Source organism: Prionailurus bengalensis, chromosome D1 (assembly GCF_016509475.1).
Source record: "Prionailurus bengalensis isolate Pbe53 chromosome D1, Fcat_Pben_1.1_paternal_pri, whole genome shotgun sequence".
Taxonomy (NCBI): Eukaryota; Metazoa; Chordata; class Mammalia; order Carnivora; family Felidae; genus Prionailurus; species Prionailurus bengalensis.
In genome coordinates, this window is record NC_057346.1 from 70,979,322 (window position 1) to 71,005,288 (window position 25,967).

The following is a 25,967-nucleotide window of genomic DNA, read 5'->3' on the forward strand; positions in this document are numbered from 1 at the left end:
ATCATGGAGCCTGCTAGGGATTCTCTCTGCCCCTCCCCCAGCTCATACACACATGCACACACATTCATATTCCCTCTCTCTCCCTCTCCCTCTCTCTCTCTCTCTCTCTCAAAATAAAAAGAAATAAACATTGTAAAAAATCCCAACTGAAAGTCCTAACAAAGACACGCGATGGTGCTATAATACCAAAACCCACAGGATAAATATGGTACCTTCCTGGGCAGTAATTTTAATTAGTATTCAAATAAATGTATGCGCTTTGCCTCAGCTGCTTTAGGCTTTGTCTTCAGCGGTATCTCCTTTAGATATAGGGGTTTCTGTCAGGAGCACTTCATAGAAAAAGTTTAAGAAATGCTGACTTAATAGTCAGGAGACCCCTAAGAACACCAAGCCATTTCACTTCAAGTTCACCTGCCAGATAACCAATACTGATTTTTAGATTCAAACCCTAGGGCACTGTTGGGAAAAGGCACAGGGCTAGCTACTAAAATAAGTTTCTTCCAACACTCATTCCTTTGAGAAACCACCCAAATAACAAGTCATCAAACCTTCTCTTGTGATAACAGATCAGTTTTAATTCTAGCACCTGAAGCTATACAAGGGTACGCTTTATCAACTTCACGGGGCTGTTGTACACATTCAATAAAGTGACAACCGTGCAATACCACTTAGTATCTCACCATCAGGAACATACTTCTGAATTGTTGAAACACAATCCACAAAATTAAAAACAAAAATCAGAAGCCATCCACAGTTATACTAATCGTCAAAGAGAAGTTTTACACTTACTACTTGATAGAACAGTCAATACCTAGTACGGGACATCACAAGTGACTTCAGATTCTCACCCTGTTGTCGTCTACGGAGGAGGTTTCTCAAGCAGGTGTGTGACTGGCCAAAGGCGGGAGCCACCAGGACCAGGACCGGGATGGCAAGGACAGCTCTACCACAGTTTCTGTAGTTTTCACTGTTTTTTTCTTTGTCAGTTAAAAGTGAACAGTGAGAATTAAATACTTATCTTTACATATACACAAGGTATGCTGTGAAAGCATATTTGCTTACAAACATATAAAAATACTTGTTAACTAGTTTGATAAGAAAATAATGTATAAAAGTATATAGCAAAAACATTAATCATCTCTGACCCCGGAAAGATCAATTCCATATTTTATATTACAAACAAAAACAGTTTTAGTTTTTTTTGAATCCCTTATCCAGAAATACTTGAAAAGGAAGACAGACAGAAATTATTTATTTTTACTCTCAACATGGCTGTGAAAAGAGTTAACTTAAAAAGCCAAGAACATTGAAATGCCTAAATGCAGAATAAGTCCAAATATTTGGCCACAAAGAACATTATTATCATCTTTAGGAGTGGAGCTGTAATAAAGGCTTTATATGCAGTTTTTAATCTATAAACATAACAGGCATTTTGGTATTTTGGCCACTGGAAAACAAAGGCTGTAGCATCAGCAAAGGTCTGAGATGTCTCACTTCTGTGGATTCAATTCAGTGTACTTAAGGTTAACTAAAGTTGACATCAAAATTTTTAGATAGGCAAAAATTCACATTTAAAAACAACTCATGTTTCTATTTAGAGTAACAATAGGCAATATGATTCCAGAAGTTAAAAGTTAATTTCACAACCTATGACTTCAGCTTGGCAAACAGCTTAGGTTCCAAAACTGATTCATCCCTATTAAAATGTAAGCCCTTAAAAAAGAATATGTCTATGTATATAGATCATTATTTTTAAGAAATCAGATAATCTTTGAAGCAGCCTTAGTGTTTCCTTTAAATGTGTCTTGAAATGACCATAGGATTAGCTTCACGGAAAGGATTAGCCAGCTTCTTGGTCTAAGGCTACCACGGTGATCATTTGTGTCTAAGGCTAGAAAGGTACCAACACGATGTGATGTAAACCATAAGGAGAGGAGGAGACGATGAGGGCTTTTCCTGGCAGTTGGTAGCTAAAATTCAAGGGATTCTTAGAAAATGACACAATGGCAGCCTTTCTTGTCTTTTTCTTTCCGTGTTGGTTCTGGTGAAGGAGGACATTCCTGCTCTTGAAATTTCCTGTAAGACAGAAAAATCTATATAAAAATCTACCCTGCTGGTAACATATTATTACAAATATATTCTTTTTGGACAAGTCTAGTTTATGTGCATATGCTTCTCAATGTTGAATTTCACCTAGGGAATCGAAGCAAATCTCGGGGGGAGAGGCACAAGTGTTTCAACACGAGCATAAAGCAGAGCTATCTGAGCTCCACTCATAGGTGAGTCTGGAATCAGATGAGATACTGAACTCAATGACCTCTAAGTTCCCTTCCCACTTTGTAACTCCATTAACAGTAAGGTATACTTAAGAACAGACATCCAGGGGCGCTTGGGTGGTTCAGTGAGTCAAGCATCTTACTCTTGGTTTAGCCTCAGATCATGATCTCCCAGTCTGAGATGGAGCCCTACATCAAGTCTGCTTAGGATTCATTCTGCCTCGTCCTGCCCCTCTCCCCTGCTAGCGCTCTCTCTCCCAAAATAAACATTAAAAAAAAAAAAAAAAAAGCAACCATTGCTAGAGTAAAATATAAAGTACATACCCATACAAGGTACACAGTTTCTATTCCTGTTTTGCCACTTACTAGCTACAAGTCAGCATTGGACAAGTTAGCTGACCTCTGTGAACCTCGGTTTTTTCAAAGAGAATAATAAAACTCTACCTTTCACAGTTGCTAGAGGTTTAAACGTGATCTTGTTACATTTAAAGGCCTATCAGTGGCTGGCATAAAAAAGCCTTCCCTAGGGGCACTGGCTAGCTCAGTGAGGAAAGCATGTAACTCTTGATCTCAGGATCATGAGTTCAAGCCCCTGTTGGCTGTGAAGCCTACGTAAAATAAAAGTAAAATTAAAGTAATTTTGTTAATTGCCGCCTCTACCCACTTCTCCAGATTAAATGATGGATTTGGATATAGATTCTGAGAATCAAAACCAAGGACAAAGCATTCAAAAGGCAGTAAACGTTATTTTAAGAAGGTAACGGTTTGTGTACGCATGCACACGTGTTAAAATACATAACAGAACTTGACATCTTAACCATTCTTAAGCATACAGTCCAGTGGTGTTAAATATATTCACAGTGTTACTACTACCACCATCCACCTCCATAACTGTTTACATCTTGCAAAACTGAAACTCTGTTTTCATTCAAAAATAATGGAACTTGCACTTTTAACAAACCACTAAAAAAATTAAGAACTATAATCTTTACTTTCCTTTCCCCACAAAGAGAATGCCCAGGCAAGGGGTTAAAAAAAAGTACAGGAAGCCCATAGCTCCACGTTTCTGTCAAGCAGAGAGACCCGCAGATCTAGAGAGAGCCCACGGGGAAGGAGGCGCCAAGCCACCAAGATTAAAAATAATCAAATCAAACCCCTCCCACTATACGGAAACTCAATCTTTCTCACACAGAAACTAACTCCAGGCCACCTGCCCTTCACCTCAAGCTTCCTGGAACCATTAACACTTTCTGAAGCGCAGGGGCCTTCTAGGCCAGCAGAACAGAAAAACCCTTTGTTATGAGGGATGTCATACTTCACACCACGAATGGGAGCACCTGGAGCACCACATCTCTACTACCTGGCTCCCGCAGCCTGGGAGGAGGTGGGGCAAAAGCAAAGCCTAAGAACACAGGCTCTGGAATCAGAGCAACAGATTCAAGTCCCAGCCCTGCCATTTAAAGCTGAAACTCTGAACAAGTTAGCTAACCTCTCTATACCTGCTCTCCCATCCAAAAGTGGGGATAAATGAAAGTATTTCGCTTACTGGGTCGTGGTGAAATTTAAATGTGGTAACACATGTAAAGCATCAGACACAGTATCTGGCAGAGATCTCCACTCAAACGTTAGCTGTTGTCATCCCTACCTTCATACCACTGATACCACTGGAAGTGGTGTAGGTTGTGTGTGCAATTTTTTTTAAATCCGTGTGTACTCTCTACTTCAATATAATTAAATCTGGCTTTATATGTAGCAAGTTCCTAGTATACAATATGTACTTAATTAAAATTTTTAACCTGTCATGTGCACAGAAGCATTTATACATATAATTTCCTGTTTCTTGCTAAAAACATTTAATGGTAATTTCTTTCTTACTTGGTGGTTTTAAAAAGCAGTGTGGTTACCTGTAAAATTCTATAAGTTAAAACAAACAAACACATCGTAGATGTGTTTCACTTACCTTATAACCCGGACAAGTTCATGGAAAGCTTGATCTACATTCATCCTAATCTTTGCTGACGCCTCCATGTATGTTACCTTAAGCTGTCGTGCTAACTGTTGTCCTTCTTCCTGTGTTACCTGAAATTCCAAGAGTTGTATCTGAGGTACAGAATTAAAAATCAGATCTGCTCCATCTAACCCTATGGCCACAGACTGCTCTCCTAATCTAGCCAGAGGCCAAGCTGATTTGTCTTAAGATAAACCAACAGACTTAAAAGCTCAACACATATTGAAGTCCAGCTCTGAAGAACCCAGAAGAACATACTTGTGACGAAATATTACCATGCAACAAGATTCCAGTCTGGTGATTACTCAAAGTATTAAATACAATGGTGATAATTCTGGTAAGAAAAGGTACAAGGTGCTAGTAGAGTCTATAACCCTGCTGGGCAGATCAGGGAAAGCTTCCCCGAGGAATGACATTTAAACTAAGAACCAAATAAAGAGCACGGAGTTGGTTAAGGGTGGGGTAAGAGAGTATCCCTGACAAAAGAAAGGGCCTGTGTGAGGGCCATGGACGGGCGGTGTCCCAAGTTCCAAGAACTAAAAGAAGTCTAGAAAAGCTTAAACACAACAAGGCAAGAGAGAAAACTATCACGAAGAGCTGAGGATGAAGAGGACGGAAGCCTCAAGAGACTGTGGGTCTTCCTCATCTCAAAACTCCCTAATACCTGGTACATAGGAGACACTCAATAAATGTGAGAAAAAATGAATAATGATTATGATCACAATGCCTTTGTTATATTGAGACAAGAAGTGTGGCAGAGCTGATGACCTAAAATGGTAGGCCCGTCAGAAACATAAAATGAATATATATTATCCTACACATTTTCAGTGTAAAAGGTTGAAGTAGTGATATTTACTAAAACTGTTAAACTAAATTACATTTACATAGTGTGAATGAAAAAGATCTTTCTAAAAGAATGACTTCTGTTGCTGTCTTTGCCACAAAAGTAAACACCTGCAGAAAGTTAGAAAATGTCAACTGGGGAAAGGGATAGATTAAGGAACCTATCTCTTCTGGTCTCTTTTCAACGATGGACATTCTTCTCTACAAAAATGGGAACATGATTTTTGTATATTTGTGTTATACCCTGGAAATTGTTCAACTCACTTATCTGGATGTTCTTTTGTAAATTCCATAGGCTTTTCTAGATGAACAATCATGTCATTTACTAATAAAGACAACTTGGTTGCTTTCTGATATGGATGCCTTTCAGTTCTTTTTCTGGCCTCACCTCACTGCGTAGACCATTCAGTGCAGTGACAGCAGCATTCAGTCCTTCACCATTAAGCACACTATTAGTTGTAGGGTGTCACTGAAGATGCCTTTTAGCGTGTTAACAAAGTTTCTGCTATTCCATTTGTAAAGAGTTTTTAACAGTATGTTGAATTTTCTCAAATCTTTTTTTGTTCTGCATCTACTGAGATCATAATCTTTCCACATTAGTCTGTTAATCTGGTGAACTGTGTTGATTCATCTTTGACTGTTAAATCAACACTGCATTTCTGGAATAGACCCCACCTGAGTGATGATGCACTGTCCTTTTCATATATTGTTAAATTCTATTTACTAAAATTTTAAGAATTTTTACATACATGTTTGCAAGAATTATTGGACTGTAGTATTCGTAAATTTTTGTCTGGCTTTGGTAAGCCAGAGTAATGCTGGCTTCATATAAGGAGTTGGAAAGAATTCTCTCATCTTCAATATTCTGGAATACTTTCAGCAAAATCAGTTTGGTATAATTTACCGATGAATCCATCTGGACCTGAGGTTTTCTCCGAGGGAAGGTTTTTATAACCAGTTGAATTTATTTTATAGATACAGTACTATTCATGTTATCTATTTTTTTTCATGAGTTTTGATATTTTGTGCACCTTTTAAGAAATGTCCATTTCATCTAACTTGTTGAATTTATTGGTATAAAGTTTCTTTATAGTATGGTATTTCTTTTTATAGTATTTATTATCTTTTCAATATCTTTAACATCTGAAGTGATGGCACCTCTCCTATTACTGGTACTCTGTGCCCTTTGCTCTTTTTAACCTGGTCATTCTGGGTAGATTTGTCACTTTGATCTTCTAAAAACTAGGTTTATCTTTCTATGGTTTTTCTATTTTCAATTTTGTTAATTTCCACCCTTTATTATTTACCTTCTTCCAATTACTATGTCTTTAATTTGCTCTTTTTCTTCTAGTTTCTTAAAGTAGAAGCCAGTCATTGAATTGAGACCTTTCCTTTTTTTCTAAGATAACTAATGCTATGAATTTCTCTTTATTTTCCTCTTTGGTAGCATCCCAAATTTTGATATGTGTTCTAAATGTCATTCAGTTCACAATACTTTGCAATTTCCCATTTGATCATTTCTTCATAAGAAGGATAAATTAGAAGTTTGTTGGTTTCCTCATATTTAGAGGTTTCCTAGCTATGTTCTGTTACTGGTTTCCAAATTAATTCTCCACCATGGTCAAGGAACATACCTGGTCTCACCGGAATCCTTTTAAATTTATTGAGACTTGTTCTCATTTCAAAATAATGTGTATTCTGCTATTGTTGGGTGGGGCATTCACTAAATGTTCAGAATAATTTGTTCAACATTGCTGTTCAAGCCACCCATATCCTATTGGTTTTCTTTCTATTCAATTATTGAAAAGGGATGTTGAAAATTCTGACTGTCGGGGCGCCTGGGTGGCGCAGTTGGTTAAGCGTCCGACTTCAGCCAGGTCACGATCTCACGGTCCGTGAGTTCGAGCCCCGCGTCAGGCTCTGGGCTGATGGCTCAGAGCCTGGAGCCTGTTTCTGATTCTGTGTCTCTCTCTCTCTCTGCCCCTCCCCTGTTCATGCTCTGTCTCTCTCTGTCCCAAAAATAAATAAACGTTGAAAAAAAAAATTTTTTTAAAAAAAAAAAAGAAAAGAAAATTCTGACTGTTAAGTGTGAACATGTCAATTACTCTTTGCAGTTCTTTCAATTTTGCTTTAAGAATTTTGAAGTTGTGGTGTGCCTGGGTGGCTCAGTTAGTTAAGTGTGTGACTCTTGGTTTGGCTCAGGTCATGATCTCCCGGTTCTTGAGTTCGAGCCCCGGTTCAGGCTCTGTGCTGACAGTTCACACCTTGGAGCCTGCTTTGGATTCTCTCTCTCTCCCTCTCTCCCTCTCTCTCTCTCCCTATCCTCCCTCTCTCTCTCTCTGCCCCTCCCCCACTCAAGCTCTGATTCTCTATCAAAAATAAACAAACATTAAAAAGAAGAATTTTGAAGTTGTTATTCAATATATGAATGTTTAGGATTGTTATGTTCTTAATGAATTCATCTCTTTTTCATTATAAAACAATCCTCTTTATTCCTGGTAGGTTTTTTGCTCTGAAATCGACTTAGTCTGATATTTATATTGCCACTTCAAGAGGCTTTCCATTAGTATCAGCATGGTATATCTTACCCCATCCTTTCACTTTTAACCTATTTGTCTTTTACACTGAAAGTAGATTTCTTGTAGGGTCTCGTTTTTTGGGGGTTGTTTTGTTTTGTTTTTTAATCCAATTTGACAATGTTTGCTTTTTTTTTTTTTAATGTTTATTTTTGAGACAGAGACAGAGTGGGTTAGGGGCAGAGAGAGAGGGAGACACAGAATCCGAAGCAGGCTCCAAGCTGTCAGCACAGAGCCCAACACGGGGCTCGAACTCCCAAGTCGTGAGATCATGACCTGAGCCGAAGTTGGACGCTCAACCAACTGAGCCACCCAGGTGCCCTGACAATGGTTGCCTTTTAATTGAGGTGTTCACACAATCTACCACCAACGTGATTACCGTCATCACTGAATCATCTTGATATGTTTCCTATCCATCCTATTTGTTCTTTAATCTGCTTATTCTTTTTCTATTTTCTTCTGGGTTAACTATATTGCTTTTATGATTCCATTTTATGTCCTTTGTTGGCTAATGAAGTACGTACCATGTTATTTTAATGACTGCCTTAGAGTTTATAATACACATTTTCACTCATCAAAGTTCAAATGCATTCTGCCCATTCACATATAGTATAAGAGGCTTACTGCAGTTAACACATTTCTCCCTCCTACATTTTGTTATCTTTTACCTCACAACAGAGTGTTACCTTTTTGCTTTAAACATCCAGAGTATATTTTAAAGAGACAAATAACAATAAAAGTAATTTATATTTACTCACATAATTGCCATTTCTGGTGGGTTTGTTTTTGTTTTTTGTATAGATCCAAACTGCCATTTGGTATAATTTTCCTTCTTTTTACATTTCTTATAACACAGGTCTGCTGGTAATAAATCTTCTCTTCCCACCTTTTGCATATCTGTGGAGTATTTCACCTTCATTTTTTGAAACAAACATTTAGTGGGTATTTAATTCTAGATGAGTTTTCTTCTCTCGGTACGTGAAAGATGTTGTGTCACTATCTTCTGCCTTGAGTCGTTGCCCATGAGAAACAGTGATGACCACTGCCATCCTTATCTTTGTTCCTCTGTGCGTAGTTTTCTTTTCCTCTGGTTATCTGTCACGTTTCCTCTTTTTCGCTGGTTTCAGACAATTCCATTTTAATTTGTCTCATTCTAATTTTCTTCATATTTCTTATGTTCAGGGTTTGTTGAGCTTCTTAAATGTATGCATTTTACAGTTTTCATCAAATTTAGACATTTTCCAGCTGTTGCTTCTGGCTATTAATCCCACCCAGGGTATCTTTCATCTCAAACATTGTAGTTTCAATTTCTACAAGTTTGATTTTGATCTTTCTCCATCTTCCATGTTTCTCCCTAACATACTCAGTCTTTTCTCTAGCTTCTTGAACATATGGAATATAGTCCTAGAACTGCTTAAGGTATCTGTTCACTAATTCTATCGTGTGTCATTTCTGGATGTGTTTCTACTCCTTGTTTTTTCTCCTTATTATGAGTCATATTTTCCTGCTTCTTGCTTGGTAATTTGAATGGACGCCTGGGTACTAGACTTTGACCTACTGGGTTCTGGATAGTTTGTATTCCTATATATATTCTTGAGCTTTCTTCTGGGATGCAGTTATTTAGAAAGTGTAGTCCTTTTTGTTCCATAGTGCCAGAACAGAATTACCCTAGAGCTAATTTTGCCCTACGACTGGAACACAACCTTCTGAGTACACTACCCAATACCCCAAGAATTAATGATGTTTTTCGCTCTGGCTAACCTGGAGCAGGAATTATTCTTGGCCCTATTTGAGCTCAAGGTATTGTTCCCTCTAATCTTTTAAGGTAGTTTGCCCTCCCAATTTAATATTCCATTTCTAAAATTCAGCAACTCAGTACGGTATCATCAGGTTATTCCATTAATGCAAACATCTAATAATTACACTACCACCTAGGAGTTGATATTGTGTTCCAAAAGGGTAGCAGGCAGGTTCTACACAGCACTAGTATACCCAAGTTTTTGTAATTTTTAAACTTCCCTGACTCTCTTCAAAATAGCTTATGCACCATAAGGCCTATGGTCTTGAAATATAAATCAATCAAATCAAGCAAGCAATTAACAACTAGTGAGGAAGCCAAGTAAGAAAAGAAAGCTTCACAGAAGCCAATTTTAAAAAGACAATTCCTATTTTAACTTGACATGGGAAATTCCTTCCTACAAAAAAATACCACCACGTTGTCACAAATTCTGTTCCTTCTTCCTGGGATGCCATCCCTTCTCTCCCAACCCTATACTCTTAATTTGTTCCTTAGTAATACTTCAAGACTCAAGCAATCAATAACTTCCCCCTCAGTGCTGATGCAGTTTTGGAACAGCACCCCAGAGCTCCCATCATGCCCTACAGTGAACAAAACTAAACACACTATACTCCAATTTTTGATGTTGCTTTTTCTCACTCTCCCACCATCATATCCCTTGTAGCTAGGGAGGAAGGCATATTTGTCTTTGTACATCCAGAGCCTAGAAGAGTACATAGTTAACGAAATAAAACATGTTAAGTAAACAGAGTATGACCAAATAAGTAAAACCTGAAATAAAAGATACAGGAAGAAAAATAAAAATTAATATTTGAGACTAGTCAATCTCAATAATTATTAATATAACTTTGGGGGAGGGACATATGTCCTCAAAAATTTTGCCATGTCTTTCAGCACAATTATTCTTCAAAAAGGTACTTTGTCCCACCCCTCCTGTATAATGTAATTCAGCTAGAGAGAAATGGCAAATGAGGTATCTTTATACAGAAAAAATAATGAATTAATGGCCTACATGATAAAATACTCCCAATACTAATTTTGTGCCTCATTTATTTATTTTTAAAGTACTGTCTCACATCACTGTCTTCCAGCAATCAAGGTCAGCAAAGTTTGTGCATACATTTCTGGTCAAGAAATCTCTAACCACATATAAAGCTGCTTTTGAGCTCACTGGAGTAGCATTATTTTAACTAAGAAGTAGAAATAGCATTGTTACCACCAGAGCAAGCAAACACAAAAATGAGCCAAAAGAATATTACATGGAACAAAGCCAAAGCTTTATGAAGCCAGAATCAACAGAAGATTGAAAGCTACACAAATAAGGATTTCCTAGATGTTCCCCAACCCAGAGAATTCTATAAAGATACCAAATACTAAACCTCATCTCTTGGATATTTTAATTTGGTGGGTCAGCACTACCCAGAAATGTTCTGTTTTAAGCAACAAAGGTGAATCTGATATAACAAATTCACAGACCTACATCTGGGAACCTCCAGTGACCCTCACTTCAAAGGCACAAATGAATATTAGCAGATATCCACAATAATGAGTATATCTAGTACTATGTATTTACAAATGGAGAGGAGCAAATATGAATGATGAGAACAGTTTTATCCAACAAACTGGGTTTAATAGGAAGAGACCAACAGAACCAAAACTTGTTTTTGTGGTTTTTTTTTAAATGCCTATTGTATAGAAAGAATCATCAAATTAATACCACATCTTGATTCACTGATGCCTTGAATCATTCAATTCAGCAAATATTTATTGAGTGTGTGTCTTTGTTCTACGTACTAAGGACAAAGCATGAACAAAACTGATCGAAAACTGAGAAGCCCTCATGCTACTTACATTCAATGGTTTACAGATCTTTAGATACAGAGAAGGCAAAAACAGGTAAGGCAAGAAGAGGACCCTGACTCTACTATTGGGGGTAGGGGTGAGGTCTTTTCCTGGGAGGCTACAGGGGCATACTGTGGTCAAGGTACTAAACAGAGACAGTGGGGGTTAGTACCCTTGGGTATTATCCTAAGTGTAATGGGTTCCTTTCTCAAATTAACAGTGGCCACTAGCACCTAACAAGGAGGAAAGGAGAGGGGGAGGCTAAAGTAAGCCAGAGGAAGAAAGGGTAAACACAAAAAGAACAGAACAGTCCATTTCTAGACAGGGCTGAGTCAAGGACAAGGAACTTGAAGTCAGAGATATAGCAAAGTCCACAATCCAAGCACACATACTGCTGTATTAAATTTCAGAAATCAGTACGCTATTATATGTACCTACTTTTACATTTTAGCAAGCACAAGCAAGTCAACTACCTGTGTTCTCTTCCTCCACCTTAGATAGAATAAACAAGATGATCAATGTTATTTATCTCTAAGGGGCTCGGTGTGTGGTAACTCTAACCATTCAAATTCTTCTTATTTAATGACAATTTCAGTGACTTTGTTCTTTCTATTGCATGTTATTAGTGTCTAGAAAAGGGTTCAATAAATATTGGATGGATGGAAGGATGGAGGGGAGGGGAGGGGAGGGGAGGGGAGGGAAGGGGAGGGAAGGGAAGGGAGGAGCAAATCCAGAGATACAGAAGCCAAAAGCAAGTTATTAATAAGCAAAAGCTCTTCTGCTTGACCTCTTCCCAGATGGGTTCAGAATCTCGGGAACCAATAATAGGAATGTCCAGGGCTGACCCACAAATTCAAAGAACATGGAGAACTGGCATTTGCTATGTAACAGAAAACTGGCAAGAAACTAGAAAAAGTCCAAAGGATTGTGTCTAACACAAAGGCAGAAGAGAATGAACTGGGTCAATAACTAAGAGCAAGTAAGACTGGTTACTGAGTAAGAACCCTTTAAGGATGATGACCAAAAAGTCAACATTTCTAAGCAGGGGAAGAAATTTTTATGGATCCTGTGGCCTGTCCAGGCTGTTAGTAAAGCAGGTAAAGGTACCAAGACATTATACACAACACCGTTAATTCTAAAGAGACTTTAAAAAGGTAAAAACCTTTAGCACAGCACCTCAACGTCAAATGCACGGTGTATGGCTCCCACGGCTGGGAGGTAAAGTGGTCTTTGTACAACTAGGGCCTTAGAAGAAGGTGCACCTGAGGCCTAAGATACCTGTGAGAGAGAAGGAAATACTGGCAAAGAAAGAGTGGAGGCATAGGTTAAGGTATCCCAGAGCTAAGTAAACAAAGTGTTTCAAAAATGAGAGTATGAGCATCTGTGTCAAACGTTACTGACATCTACGTAAATGGTGACCTTGACTGGGGTGCTGCATGCCTGAGGTCAGAGCAAGCAAGAATGGCAGGAAAGAGAGGAGAGCAAGTGTAGATAACGCTTTTAAGGAGTTTTGCTTGATACAAGAAGCAGAAACGTACACAGAGAAGAATGTGAGATTAAGAACACGCTTTTGCTGTAGTTACTATTTGTTTTAAAGATGAGAGCCACTGTAGCATGACATGCTTGTGGGAATGATTATGCGGCAGAGAAATGGAACAACCAGAACAGAACCATTGCTGGGGTGACATCTATGAGCTAGTGAGAAGGAGCGGGACCCAGGGCCTACTAGAGAGGATGGGCATAGCTAGGCAAACAGTTTATCCACAGAAGTGAGGAAAGGCAGAATTGATGGGGTACATGTGCACTTAGGTTAGTATTATGTGGAGGTGGAAACATGCAGAAATATCTCAGTGAAATAGGAAAATATGATTCATCATTAGCCATGAGTGAGGAAGGGGAATAAAGCGTTGTAAGTTTAAAAATGAGAAAGTGAGTAATAAGCATGAAAACAAGTGGGAAATGAATGGACAGGGAAAGCTGGTAGATTTCCTGCCAGCCAGTATTCAAGGCTCCTGTAAGTGCAGCCATCATGCCTGAGTGTGCGGGAACCCAGAAAAGAGAAGAGGAAGCATAAACAGGAAAAAGTTTCTCTTGGTGCCCATCCTTCAGAGTAGAATCTACGGGAATGAGCAAAGATTAAGCAGTCAGATATGAGCCACTTGCTCTTCTCCCCTGGGGATATACACAGCTGAGCTCTCAGCTACAGGTAATTTATCCTGTGTACGGTTTAAAGCAGAGAAATGAATACAGAAGATCTTACTCCAGCCTAAGTGCGTATGTTTTGGGTGATGGAAATATGAAACTTATCATCCCCTACAATGTTCCTCTCATCACCTTGTTTCTCATTTTACCCGGAGAATCTTTACTCTTATAAAAAGGAAAAAAAAAACCTACATGAAAAATTTTGTAAGCCTATGGCATGAAACAAAGCCAGTGCTGAATATCTGCAGACAGATGGAAACCATACACCAAACACTGGCAATCTTTGGTACATAGAGGATTAAGAGTAACACATACAGACCCTCTGCCCCAAGCCCATCACAGCAGGGCCTATGGGGGGGTGGGGTGGGGAGGAGAGGGGGAGGCATACATTCCCCTACTTTCCCTGCCCTACTTTTCCCAGCCACCACCTACCCTACAGGGGACCTCCCACGCACCCAGGCCTCCTACCTAGTCTGTTACTAGAGTTGTATATGACCATGAAAAGGGTTTGACAAAAACCTTTTCCATAATCATGGCAGAAAGCACTCAGGGGTGGGGTAGAGGTCAGTGTTAAGATTGGGAGAGAGCCGCTTGCTTGCCACAGAGCTCCTCTGTTAGGATTTCCCAGATTCGGTAACATAGAAAAGTGTTTCTAGTATTAGAAAGGACTGACAAGAGCAGCAGACAGGTTCTACTGGCAACATTTAAAAAATATAACTCGGCTTAGAAACCCTGAAGGAAATGACCCCCCCAAAAAAAGGAATTAAAAATAAATGTACTCTATACTCTAGGCTTAAGATGTGAGCAGTGCTGTATTCTAAGTTATTTCAAACCACTTATACTTGTTTGAAGTGAAGACAAATTTTTTCACCATAACTTTGTAATAATTCAGATGTGAAAAGGACCTAGCAGTAAAACTTATTCTACATTAAGTATCACGAGTAAACATTCCTAAATCTTAGCATTAGAATAATATCATTCCCTTAAGCCCATGTTTTAAACTTGATATACCTTCAACAAAATTTTACAAATAGAGCACACAAATCAAAGATTATGTTTTAAATAGTTAACTACAAAATAGAAGGCTGTCCTCGATGCTATTATCAACCCATTTTTCCTGAGGTTCATACTTTTCAAACAAAATGTTAAAAACATCAACACAAAGTTATATAAAAACAAAAGAGAACTTAAATGCCAAAAAAAAAATTAAGAAACAACTTAAAAACTTATATCCAGATATGGGGTAGAGGCTAAAGCCCTAAAAGAAATAGACACAAAAAGACAATGTAGAGCCTGCATTTATTCATATCTGACCTTGTTCTGCTCCTTCACAAAAACGTGAGCAGACAAGGTGCCCAATACTTTAAAAATTAAATGTGAAATAAGAGGGTAAAGAAACAAGTGAGTATAATCCAGCCTACAACTAAATACCAAAAATATTCTTTTCTTACAGGTTACTGGTGTTAGAGCCAGCCAGTATAAAGAAGTAACAGAAAATTCCATCATTAATGGGACTTAGGGAAAATCCAAATACTGTAATTTACGTTAAAACCACTCTCTAGATGAAGGTAAATTAGCATTCATTGAATGAGTTTATGGGGCACCTGGGTGTCTCAGTCGGTTAAGCATCCGACTTCGGCTCAGGTCGTGATCTCGCAGTTTGTGAGCTCGAGCCCCGTGTCGGGCTCTGTGCTGACAGCTTGGAGCCTGTTTCAGATTATGTGTCTCCTTCTTTCTCTGCCCCTCCCCCACTTGTGCTCTCTATCAAAAATAAATAAATGTATAAAAATTTTTTTTAAAACACTGAATGAGTTTGGCCTTAAGTAAGGGTAACTTTAAGATGAGCTAACTGAATTAGAGTTGTGGTGATTACTCACGAAATAAGAACATGTGAATGGAGGTGGTACAAATATGGGCTTACAGAGTCAACTGAAGTGTGGTGTAAAAATATGTGAGAATTTGACTTCCCCAAACCCAGACTGCCAAGCTCAGCAATTTCCCTGATCATGGCACTTTCAATGGTTTCAAGAAACACATCCATTCACTGACATGATCATCAATAACGGGATTCCCAACAGCAAAGTTCCTTCTTACCTGTCTTTGATGATCCAGATCTGCTTTATTACCAATTAAAATCATTGGAAACTCATCCCGATCCTTCACTCTGAGAATCTGTCTTTGAAACTTATAGATTTCTTCAAAACTAAAACAAAAACAAATTAATTTGCTCAAATCTCAGAATTTGGCAAGTTCCACAGCCCATTTAGTACCTTATTACTTTTCCTTTTTCTATAAAAACAAGAAAATCCAAATTCAATAAAATAGTGATCTACACATGAACAGGAGATCTATATGTTAATACTAGTACAAACCTGCCTCGATCTGTGACTGAAAAGACCAACAGGAAACCCTCGCCGGTTCTCATATACTGTTCTCTCATAGCTCCAAACTCTTCTTGTCCTGCTGTATCCAGAACTAAAGAGAAAACAACACATGTAACCATGTTCGTGTTTTCATTTTATGAATGACTTTCCCATAAGGGCAGGGCCCAATTAATGTGGGTCCTTTAGAGTATATATTTTAGACTCGGTGTAATAAACAAAAAGCCTTCTCTTCCTAGTGCTTTATTCTCAACACTAGAGACAAATATATCACCCAGCAGACAGTTTCAGAGTCATCTTCATCAGTACGAGTTGATTTTTGTAAGCTAGAATATATTAGCATACCAATTACAAGGTTAAAAATATCAAATATATCTAGGCAGATGGAGTCAGACAACCTCTAAAGTCACTTGGATGTTTTACCTCCTCCACAGAAAGGACTGAAAAAGATACCCATTCAAGAAAGATCCCTTGGTCTACTCCCCCCAAACACCTTAAACAGCAGGCGCTAACGTTATTTACTGATCTCTCTGAATGAAAGAATCCTCGAACTTAAAAGAACAGGGCTATGTTTTGTGGAGATGTGTAGTAATGTGTAGCCAAGCCCAAAACCCTATTTGCTAAAGCCTCCTCCGTGCTATAAATTCTAAGCAAGTTGACAAATATTGACTCTTTTTCTATATTTACTACACCCATTTTAACCTTTGCAAGAAAGTAGATAGGGCTGAAACTTCATGTTTCTTTCCAAATGTCCCTAAAAATTCAACTCCAACTAGTTACCATGACATGATTAGTTTCACCAGCACAAGATCAACACAATTATTGTTTTATATTACATTTGCTGAGGAATATTTAAATACCTTAATATGTAGGATAAATATTTAAATATTCAAATATCCTAATATGCAGATTCATCAATCAAAGCTGATGAAAGACACGGGCTTCAAGACCACATTTCAATTGTAGTATGCAACCTAGCAAAACACCCAAGCTTACTTTTCAAAAATATGATATGTAAACTATCAAATAAAGGAAGATTACTTACTATCTAGCCGGGCTGCTCTGTCATCTATCACACACTGCTTTGTGTAGGAATCCTCGATGGTTGGGTCATAATCCGTCACAAAATAGGACTGTAAGAAAAATAACCTCATTTTTAAATTTATGTTTACTTGCCCACCCAAGTACCAATTAACTTTATCAAATCTCACTGATCCAGAATGAACAGCAATAGTTTCATTGTATTAAGGTTTCTCCTACTAAACCTTAATAAACGTTTACTACCTTATTTGGTTTACAAAAATAGTAGTATCCTACTACAGTTGGTTTCCAACTGAATAAAACGTATTCAGAGTAGCTTCCAAGTGGAGAAAACGTACTGATATCTCTGAATCCTCCTATCTGATATATGCAAGAAGACTGCAAAAGACCTAATGCAGTGTTTTCATAATTATATATAATTTTTTCAATTATATATACCTAAGATGGGTGTATACACATACACACACACACACACACACACACACACACACACAGTGCTCACAGTCCTATAAAAATAGGAAAAACACAGTTATAATTCAAGTCTATCTGCAACCCAGGGGTAAGCATCAGTTCTAAGAACAAAGGAGTCTGAAACAAAGGAAGACAAACAGCCTGGAAGATCCCACACCCCACCTTCATTTCTCCCCTTCTTTCCTCATACTTGATTTTTTCCCATTCATTTGCCTTGTGTATTATCATAAGGAAACATGATTTCGGAATTTTTTTTTTCTTTTGGCTGGGATCTCAAACTTACTCGTTCACTGGTATTTTTGTGTTTTTTTTTTTCATCTCTAGCATCTATTTCTGTCTTTCTCTGTTAGCAAAGCCTCCCAACTTATCTTCTGAAATCAGCAGAAGAAAGGACAGTTAAGGTAGCAGAGTAGGAAGGGAAGAATCTCAGTGAGCCAGTTAAAAATGTTTTGTGTACTACACTTCACCGTTTTTTAAAGGTTTTAAAAAGAAAACAGCGACAATAAGACTCAAAGAGACTTATTTCCCACTTCTTAAAAGGGCACTAACTAGGACACTGACATCATCCTTCTTTTGTTCTGAGCATCTCCTTTGCTCTCCCCTCTTGACTGACTTCCTCAAAGCCTACTTTCCCCCTGGCTCATTACCAAATCTGAGGGAATGACTTGGAGGAAGGCAGCTTAATGCTGGGAGCCAGAGCCAAAGGGGTTCAGCCATTCTTCAGGCAAGGGTTCCTGGCAGCTAGACCTGCTGGCTCCAGGGACACAGCATTCTTAAGTGACAACCCCCGGCATGTGTAGTATGCAAACACCAAGAAGCTACTCAGAAGTAGGCACTCTGAACAAGACTTCTAAAGAAACTCCTGGTTGGGGAGTTGGGGGTGGGAAGGAGACACAGATCTGCTTGCTACTACTATGACCTCATATATTGTATTTTTGAAGGACACTTTCCATACTTTATTTATATTTTAGGATTAACTTTAATTGCTTAAATGCAGGGGGGTTTTTTTGTTTTGTTTTGTTTTTACAACAAAGTCAGTAAAAGAAACGTTTACCAACAAGAGCAGCTCTGAGTAAAAATCCATCTCCATCACCACCCTATTCCCATTTAAAAATAAACAGATATCAAAACAGAGATTATACTTTTTGGCCTCCGCACCTCTTCAAAAAGTGATACAACTGGCAACAAATAGTACCTTTATGCCCACTATTCTAAACAACTTAAAACTGCAGTCTTTCCCCAAGCAAGTTGGATAAAAGCATGCTGTTTACATCTTTTTAAGATTAGTTTCCTGAAACAGGTTCCTCAGCAAGAATCGGATACTTCCTGCCATGCTTTTCATCTTGTAAAACCTGAATTTTATTGACTACTCCCAGTTTATACCTAAATGTGCTAAAATGTGCTGCACTGTCCCTCCCACTTTGAAAAAATAATGGACAAATATTAAATATATTTTAATCATGAATAACTAAAATTCTTTCGATATGACAGGGTTGGTTTTTTTTTTTTTTGCACTGTTGAGACAGAATTAAGACATTAACGTATGTAGAAGATAATTGGGTTTAAGTAACTTTGAGGGCCATTAAAACAAATTTTGTTTTCCTTTTAGTGGCTATTTAAGTTTCACATTTTCTTTGGCCATCTTAGCTCCTGAAACGTAATAAAAATTTTGCCACTTAGCTAACTAACACTGGCATGCACTTGTTTCACTGATACTAATTTTTAAGGCAAACTAATTGCTGGAATTTCTAGATATTTAGGTCTACATTTCATCTTCAATGTGTCCTGTTTTCAAACTGCACCTGTAGGGACCATCGCCTTGTTGCTATATATCGATTTTAAGGAGCCATCCTCTTTGTAAGCATCTTTCTCCTTCATAAAAATTCATCCTAAGGGGCGCCTGGGTGGCTCAGTCGGTTGGGCGGCCAACTTCGGCTCAGGTCATGATGTCGCAGTCCTTGAGTTGGAGCCCCGCATCGGGCTCTGGGCTGACAGCTCAGAGCCTGGAGCCAGCTTCAGATTCTGTGTGTCCCTCTTTCTCTGCCCCTCCCCCATTCACGCTCTGTCTCCCTCTGCCTTTCAAAACTGAATAAATGTTAAAAAAAAAAAAAATTCATCCTAAGGAACACCGCTCCAGGCCCTGACTGACACAGAATCCAAAACCCTCTTCTCTCTCAAAATTCCTATAAGCCACAAGTCACAATGTGCCTAAAAAGAGCATTCTTCCTGTGCAGGTAGCAGGTAACGTATATAATCATCCTCTCCCACTATGAAGACATAATGTTTCTGTTACTTAAACCCAGGCACCAGATATTTAAGGTAGCATATCGCCAACAAGAAATCAGTCTCTGGTGATGGACAGTGCTGGATTTGATACTAACTGTGCCACTTTCTAGCTGTGGAAACTGAGACATGTTACTTCTCTGACCTTTAGCATCTGTAAAATAGGACAGTAACAAACCCTCCTGGAGCAGATAAACTGAAGAAATATTTATAAAGTGCCAAGACATGCTGATGATTGATAAATGTTAACCACACTGTATTATTATTTCTGTCACGCAATTAGAGGATATGAGTTAGTGTTTTTATTCAAGTATAAAGACTCATTAATCCCAGGGACAGCTGTAATAATTCCAATCCTGCTTATACCACAAACCAACCTTGGGACTTGGTATCCAAAATGTTGTGAGTCAAGATAATCTCCCCATCTGGAGTTTTGGAGATATTGTCTGGAACCTGAGCAGTAATTACACAGATACACACATAGGTAAAAATTCATCAAGCTGTACACAAGCTGTGTGCATTTTTGTACATATACAAATTACACCTCTATATAAGACACATGAATTTAATGGCCCCCTACTGTTTACAGGATTCAGTACTTTACACAACATGCAAATCCTTCTAGTTTGATCTGTGCTGCTCACCATTCGAAGCCTTATTTTTCACTACCTGAAGTCCTCAGCCAATTGCTCTTGCTATCCTGGTTTCATTCGTTTGACAGTTATTTATAGAGAGCATCACAGGGACAAGGCCCTATTTTCACAGAGCCCACTGCTTTTTAGACAACACCCAGTAACTGCGCTGTGGCTGTGGGTGAGAGGAATAGAGAATGTTAAATGTACTGGCCAAAGAACTGAAACAGCATAAAATGCCAATACCATGCTAGTTCAGAAGGCAACAAAACATAAGTGGTTAATACCCTACTCCTATAGGAACTGTGTGTACACTCACTTATAAACATAGTCCAGCAATTTGCCAAAAAAGAATACAGTCTCTCTCCTGAGGCTGCTAGAAGTTACCAACCACAGTCCAGAAAGGATATTCTATAGCAGATTGTAAGAAAAAAATAAGTACAGTATTTGCATAGCAGAAGACCATAGAGAACAGTAAAGAAGAGGGAAGGGGGACAGCAAAGAGAAAGTAATGTGCCTTCTTGGTATCACAAGAAAGAATGCATGCAGAAGGATCCCGGAAAGAAAGAGAACGCCTGCTTTCAAAGGGCAGGATGCCTTCCAGGTAGTAAGAGGGGCAAATGGAGCTAAGTCTCTTTAAGGTTAAGATATACAGAGAAAAGTTTAGAATTAGGGAAGCTATCCCATTCACACAGGCAGTCTATTTCCCCCTGATAAAATCTGACAACCTGGCTTGGGTAAGGTCATCAGAAGCCCTTAGTAACACAAGAGCATTATGCTGTGATGGCAGGAATAGTATTCCTGATTATATGCCACTAGATTGCACAACAGGAATTCTGCTTGGCTTAAGAGAATTGCCAGCTCGCCATCTTCCCATTCACAGCAGCCTTAAGGAAGAAATGGAAGGGGGAAGGGGAGGAAAGAGAATAGGCTGAGGCCACTTCTGCATTCAGTGGGCGAGTGAGAGCCCACTTTCTCCTGACCCCCAGCTACTGGTGAGAGTGCAGTTCCCAAGCACTGCCACAGAGCGGTGTCTGGTCTATACACTGGGACGGGTAATGTACTGGAAATTGTGTGGAACTCCGTAAATCTAGCACACTGGTTAAATTCACTACCCTTGCATATGTAAAGACAGGAGGCTAGATCTAAAGTGCCACTGGGGAGTTTTAAACAAACGACAGGACATTTCTGAGCACAGTGCCATTTTCAGGAAAGTCTCAGGAGTCCTCTAAAAACATGGGGTACAGGAGGAGGGGAAAGGGAGACTTTTTTTCTTGACATCCTAGTCAGCTCACCCTTTTCCCCCACACTACACACAGAATCCACATCATGAAACATTCCAGGTACAGAATTCTGTGGTTCTCTGCTCCCCTCCACTCCAAGTCAGTACTTTCCTATTCTTAATTCTATCCATAAAATCTGTATTATGTTTTTTTTTTCAATTATGATAGAATAAACCAAAACATGTTTCCTAAGGGCCCATTTTCTATTAATACAAGCACTTATAAAGTCTTTGTTGGTAACAGCATGATGAGAAGAAAACTTATGGGCTCCAGGGTCTGAAAAACCTAAAATTCAAACCCAGATACCGTTCCACTACTAGAGACCTTGGGTAAACTGATTAACATCTCTAAAGCCCATTTTCTTAACAGAAAAGGGTAAGAAGAGGGATAATTTAAGGAGGGCATGTCCCAGTGCCTGCTTCAGATGCAGCACTGAAGGATCATGGGAAAAGAGAAACCTCTGACCCAAGGGGCGGAGCATGGCTGCCCGGAGGCAGCCACGGAAAAGCCTGGCCAGAGAGAGCAGTGTATGCCCCATTCTCTTCCTGGCTAGGACTGTCTGTCTGCCTAGGTTCCACTGCCTCATCCCACCACAGTGTCCTAGTGTGTGGGGCCACCAGGGAACCAGCAGGGTGGAGTGGAAAGAGCCTGAGTTATACAGACCAGAATACAGTTCAGCTACTTTTACTACCTATGGGAAATTAAAGCACCACATTTAACCTGTCTGAACCTCAGTTTCCATGTCTGTTAAGATGGAAATAATACTGAGCTTGCAGGATTGTTGTGAAAAGTAAAACTACTGTATGTGGAATACAAAGTACAGCCTATGACACACAGTAGGCCCTTGTAAGTCTTAGCTAATGAAGGCCAATCCAATCCATACCTTACTTCCTTTGCAAGGCCTTCAACACCCCAACCAGAAAACAATCTCAATATGCCTTAATTTCTCTTATCCTTAAGGTGACAGGTCTGGATTTCCCCAACTTCAAGTACTGTAGACTGTGATTTGGAAAATATATACACCAAACTTTATATATACCTTGGAACTGATACTTACATTTTCCTTTTCCAATTGCTTATCTTTTCATATATGTGTACATGTGAATGTATAAATGATGCACTGAGCTAAACTCAAAAGAGTAGAAGCATACTTTCCTTCAAAGCTCTTCCGTGTGCAAGCTCTTCCTTGCTCCTGAATGAAATCTAACAAGTCTCCTAATTTTTTCCAATCACTCTTTGATTATACATAATTGTTCAATCACTATCAGCCCCAAAACATCATGATTTCAATAGTTAAGATGTCTAGTATTGACAATTAGTCAATATCATCTAAATTAAAAAGTTTCTTTCTCCCTTCTGAGATAGAGCTTTCAAGAAGTCTGCAGTGGAGTGGGGGTGTGGCAGGGGGCACCAGTCAAATATTCTTTCTTTCCCCATTTTGCATCTCTTCTACCTCTAACGAGGCTACCTCTGGCTCCTTCAGTTTTGGAACTGAAGGGCTGGGGAGAGGTAAGGGGAGTTGAAAGGCCTCACCAATGAAATCTGGTTCCCATGCTAACTTTCTGTGGGTTTCCTGGAAGAATCTTACATGAGACCCTCCATGTGCAATTCCCATGACTTTAGTGAGAAGCAGCTATTTACACTTCTAACCCTCAAATCCTGGAATTTCCATTTCCATCCTGGTTCATATCATCTTCTAGGTGGCCATGCACAGCATCCCTCTTTAGAAGGGTTTAACCTGGTTCTATCCAGAGGCTCAAGGAAACACTACTATCTCTGAAATACAGATTACTTACTAAGTATACAGCCTTCTTCCTTTCTCTCTGCTTTCCTATGGATCCACAGATTCTCATACTATTCATTATACTCTACCAAATACCAGGGATACATGTCGAGTTCTCAGAATGATTCTAGTAGACATTCCCTTATCATTTGGCTTCAATGAAAGGGGTTTAAGAGCACATTCTTTATAAATTTACATTCTTAAAATGTGCAAAACCAAGTTAAGGCCACCTTAGGCAAGTTCTTGAATATGAAGGTAACCTGGTAACTATTGCTTTATTCTCAGCCTCTCAAGCTTCAAGAGAAACTCAAATATGGTAGAATTCCAGTTAAAGCCCTGTTATAGATTTCCAACTAGATTTGATGTCCAAGGCCTACCTCATGCTTCTTAGAACTTTCTTGGAGTTAATAAGCAAAGTACACTGCATATAGTCAGAACCTCAAAATACTGGAATACCTAAAAAACGCTCTAGGTACGAAGATTATAATGAGAAGTCAGAAATTTATTTCCCAGAGCACAAGGACCTGGTTAGCTATCTATCAGTGCCTCTGTTTGCTAAGACAAGAGCAGTGTAAATCCCTCTGGTAACACTAGAGAAGGCTGCAACAACTTCAGGCAGCTGGGGCCAGAGTCAGGCTCTTCCTGGTGTCACTTTTTAACAGCAGCTGTCAAGTCACAGAGAACCTTTGTTCCCTGCAACACCCTCTCTTATTGTTATGTCAAATGTTTCCAATATAGTTGATATTCCTTTACTCAAGGACATATTTTTTCCTGACTGCAATTAGTATTTCATTTAACCTAACATGTATAATTACGGAGATCCCCATAATGGATCTTCCAGGACTCTAATGCAGAATAAAGAATACCCTAAGTCCAGTAATCCTTTTAGTTTCTTCTTAACAAAACTCAGGCCTTCAGTCAATGTTGCTAATTGTGTCAGACTGTCTATAGCCACCCTGTGCCTTTCATGTGACTTCTGTACCATCTCAAGGATGATACTCACACCTCAAGTGAAGTATTCGGTTGCAAACCGATGGGCCTGGTATGGAATGAGAAAAAGTACAGTACAAAAGTCAACTTACAAACTGGTTCTATTTCAAATGTTTGTTTCTAAGTCAGTTGGTGCTCATTTCCCCAGGGAAAAATTGTTCTCATCTGTGTTTAGGTCCATAAGGCCAGACCACAAGAGCTACCATTGAAATATGGTCCCAAGCCAGTATTAACCCTGAATTCTATTCTAACCTCTGAAGCAGAGGCATTTGGCCCAAGAAGAGATGGGAAGAGAATTTCCCTTCCTTTCCTTTCCCAGGGCAGACAGCCAGGTAGAAGCTGCACCAATGAGGAAAAGTTTATCTTTGGGGCACCCCTTGGACAGCCCAGCTGCATCATCCTGCCCCAACTTCCCATTACCCCACGCTAACCCTAGCTTCAGCTTCCCTCTGAAAATGTTCTAAGTAGAAAACCACTTACTACTCTCCCCACCATTCCTTCCATTCTCTGCTCTCAAATCAAAACTAACAATCCCTCAGGAAAGCTAGATCTCACCCAGAGGCACTAGGTGGAAAATCATCAGTCCAAATTAGAGCACGCTGTGGTAGGAGTTCACCCCTAGCTCACCCCTTCAAGTGATGCTTGCTCTTTTAAAAAGCAAAATTCTGGGGCACCTGGGTGGCTCAGTCGGTTGGGCATCCGACTTCGGCTCAGGTCATGATCTCGCGGTCCATGAGTTCAAGCCCTGCGTCAGACTCTGCTGACAGCTCAGAGCCTGGAGCCTGTTTCAGATTCTGTGTCTCCCTCTCTCTCTGACCTTCCCCTATTCATGCTCTCTGTCTCTCTCTGTCTCAAAAATGAATAAACGTTAAAAAAAAAAAATTTAAAAAGCAAAATTCTAAACCAAAATGAATCTTTAGTAACATTTTTGGCACAGGTCAAAAAGAGAAAGAAAAGCTTCAGACTCTGTGAAAGGAAAATTATTCAGGGTGTAAACCACCATTTCATGATGTCAGCTCACCAAAGGGAGCGTTACCTTACTCCTCAATTCTTTTAATCCTCTTGAACCCACAGGCTTTAAAAGGAAAGAGAAAGGATTTCCTCTTTCCTTCTTTCCCTTCCCTCCACAAACCCTATCAACTTGTAAAACTAAGGAACTGCGTGTGAACTAAAAATTTTTGGTTCACAGTACCAGGGGAGTGATTTTGATAAGGGGGTGGGGAGGCTGCCAAGGCTATATAACCAGCATTCATATATACAGATTACTAGTAGGTAAGACAAGCTTAACTCAGGTACTGCCTACACAACTACATATCCATCCTTCAGAGCTGCCATAATATTTAGAAACCAATGAGCAACTGAAAGCCAGAGGCCTCTACCTACAGCATGATAGAGTTTATTTCCCTTGTTTGAACTTAATAGTTATTCATTTGCTCTCATCCTGCAATAATTGCAGTCTCATTTCAAAAGATAACATATAAAGCCTAAATGAAGTCCTAAGGATAAGAATTAACAATTTTTTTAAAGTACAATGACAACTGGCACAGATAGAAGTGAT

General features: G+C 39.1%; 1 protein-coding gene across 2 annotated transcripts in view; it reads right to left on the reverse strand.

The window, feature by feature from the left end:
* Window positions 1–554: 554 nt before the first annotated feature.
* RRAS2 (RAS related 2) overlaps window positions 555–25,967 on the reverse strand; it is a 75,950-nt gene continuing 50,537 nt past the window's right edge. For both annotated transcript variants that reach the window (XM_043580726.1, XM_043580727.1), the window contains exons 2-6: window positions 16,972–17,059; window positions 15,918–16,020; window positions 15,640–15,748; window positions 4,237–4,355; window positions 555–2,076 (exon numbers count right to left, since the gene is read on the reverse strand). In XM_043580726.1, the coding sequence (XP_043436661.1) occupies window positions 1,989–2,076; window positions 4,237–4,355; window positions 15,640–15,748; window positions 15,918–16,020; window positions 16,972–17,059 (507 nt within the window). In that variant the 3' untranslated portion in view covers window positions 555–1,988. The remainder of the gene's footprint in view (window positions 2,077–4,236; window positions 4,356–15,639; window positions 15,749–15,917; window positions 16,021–16,971; window positions 17,060–25,967) is intronic.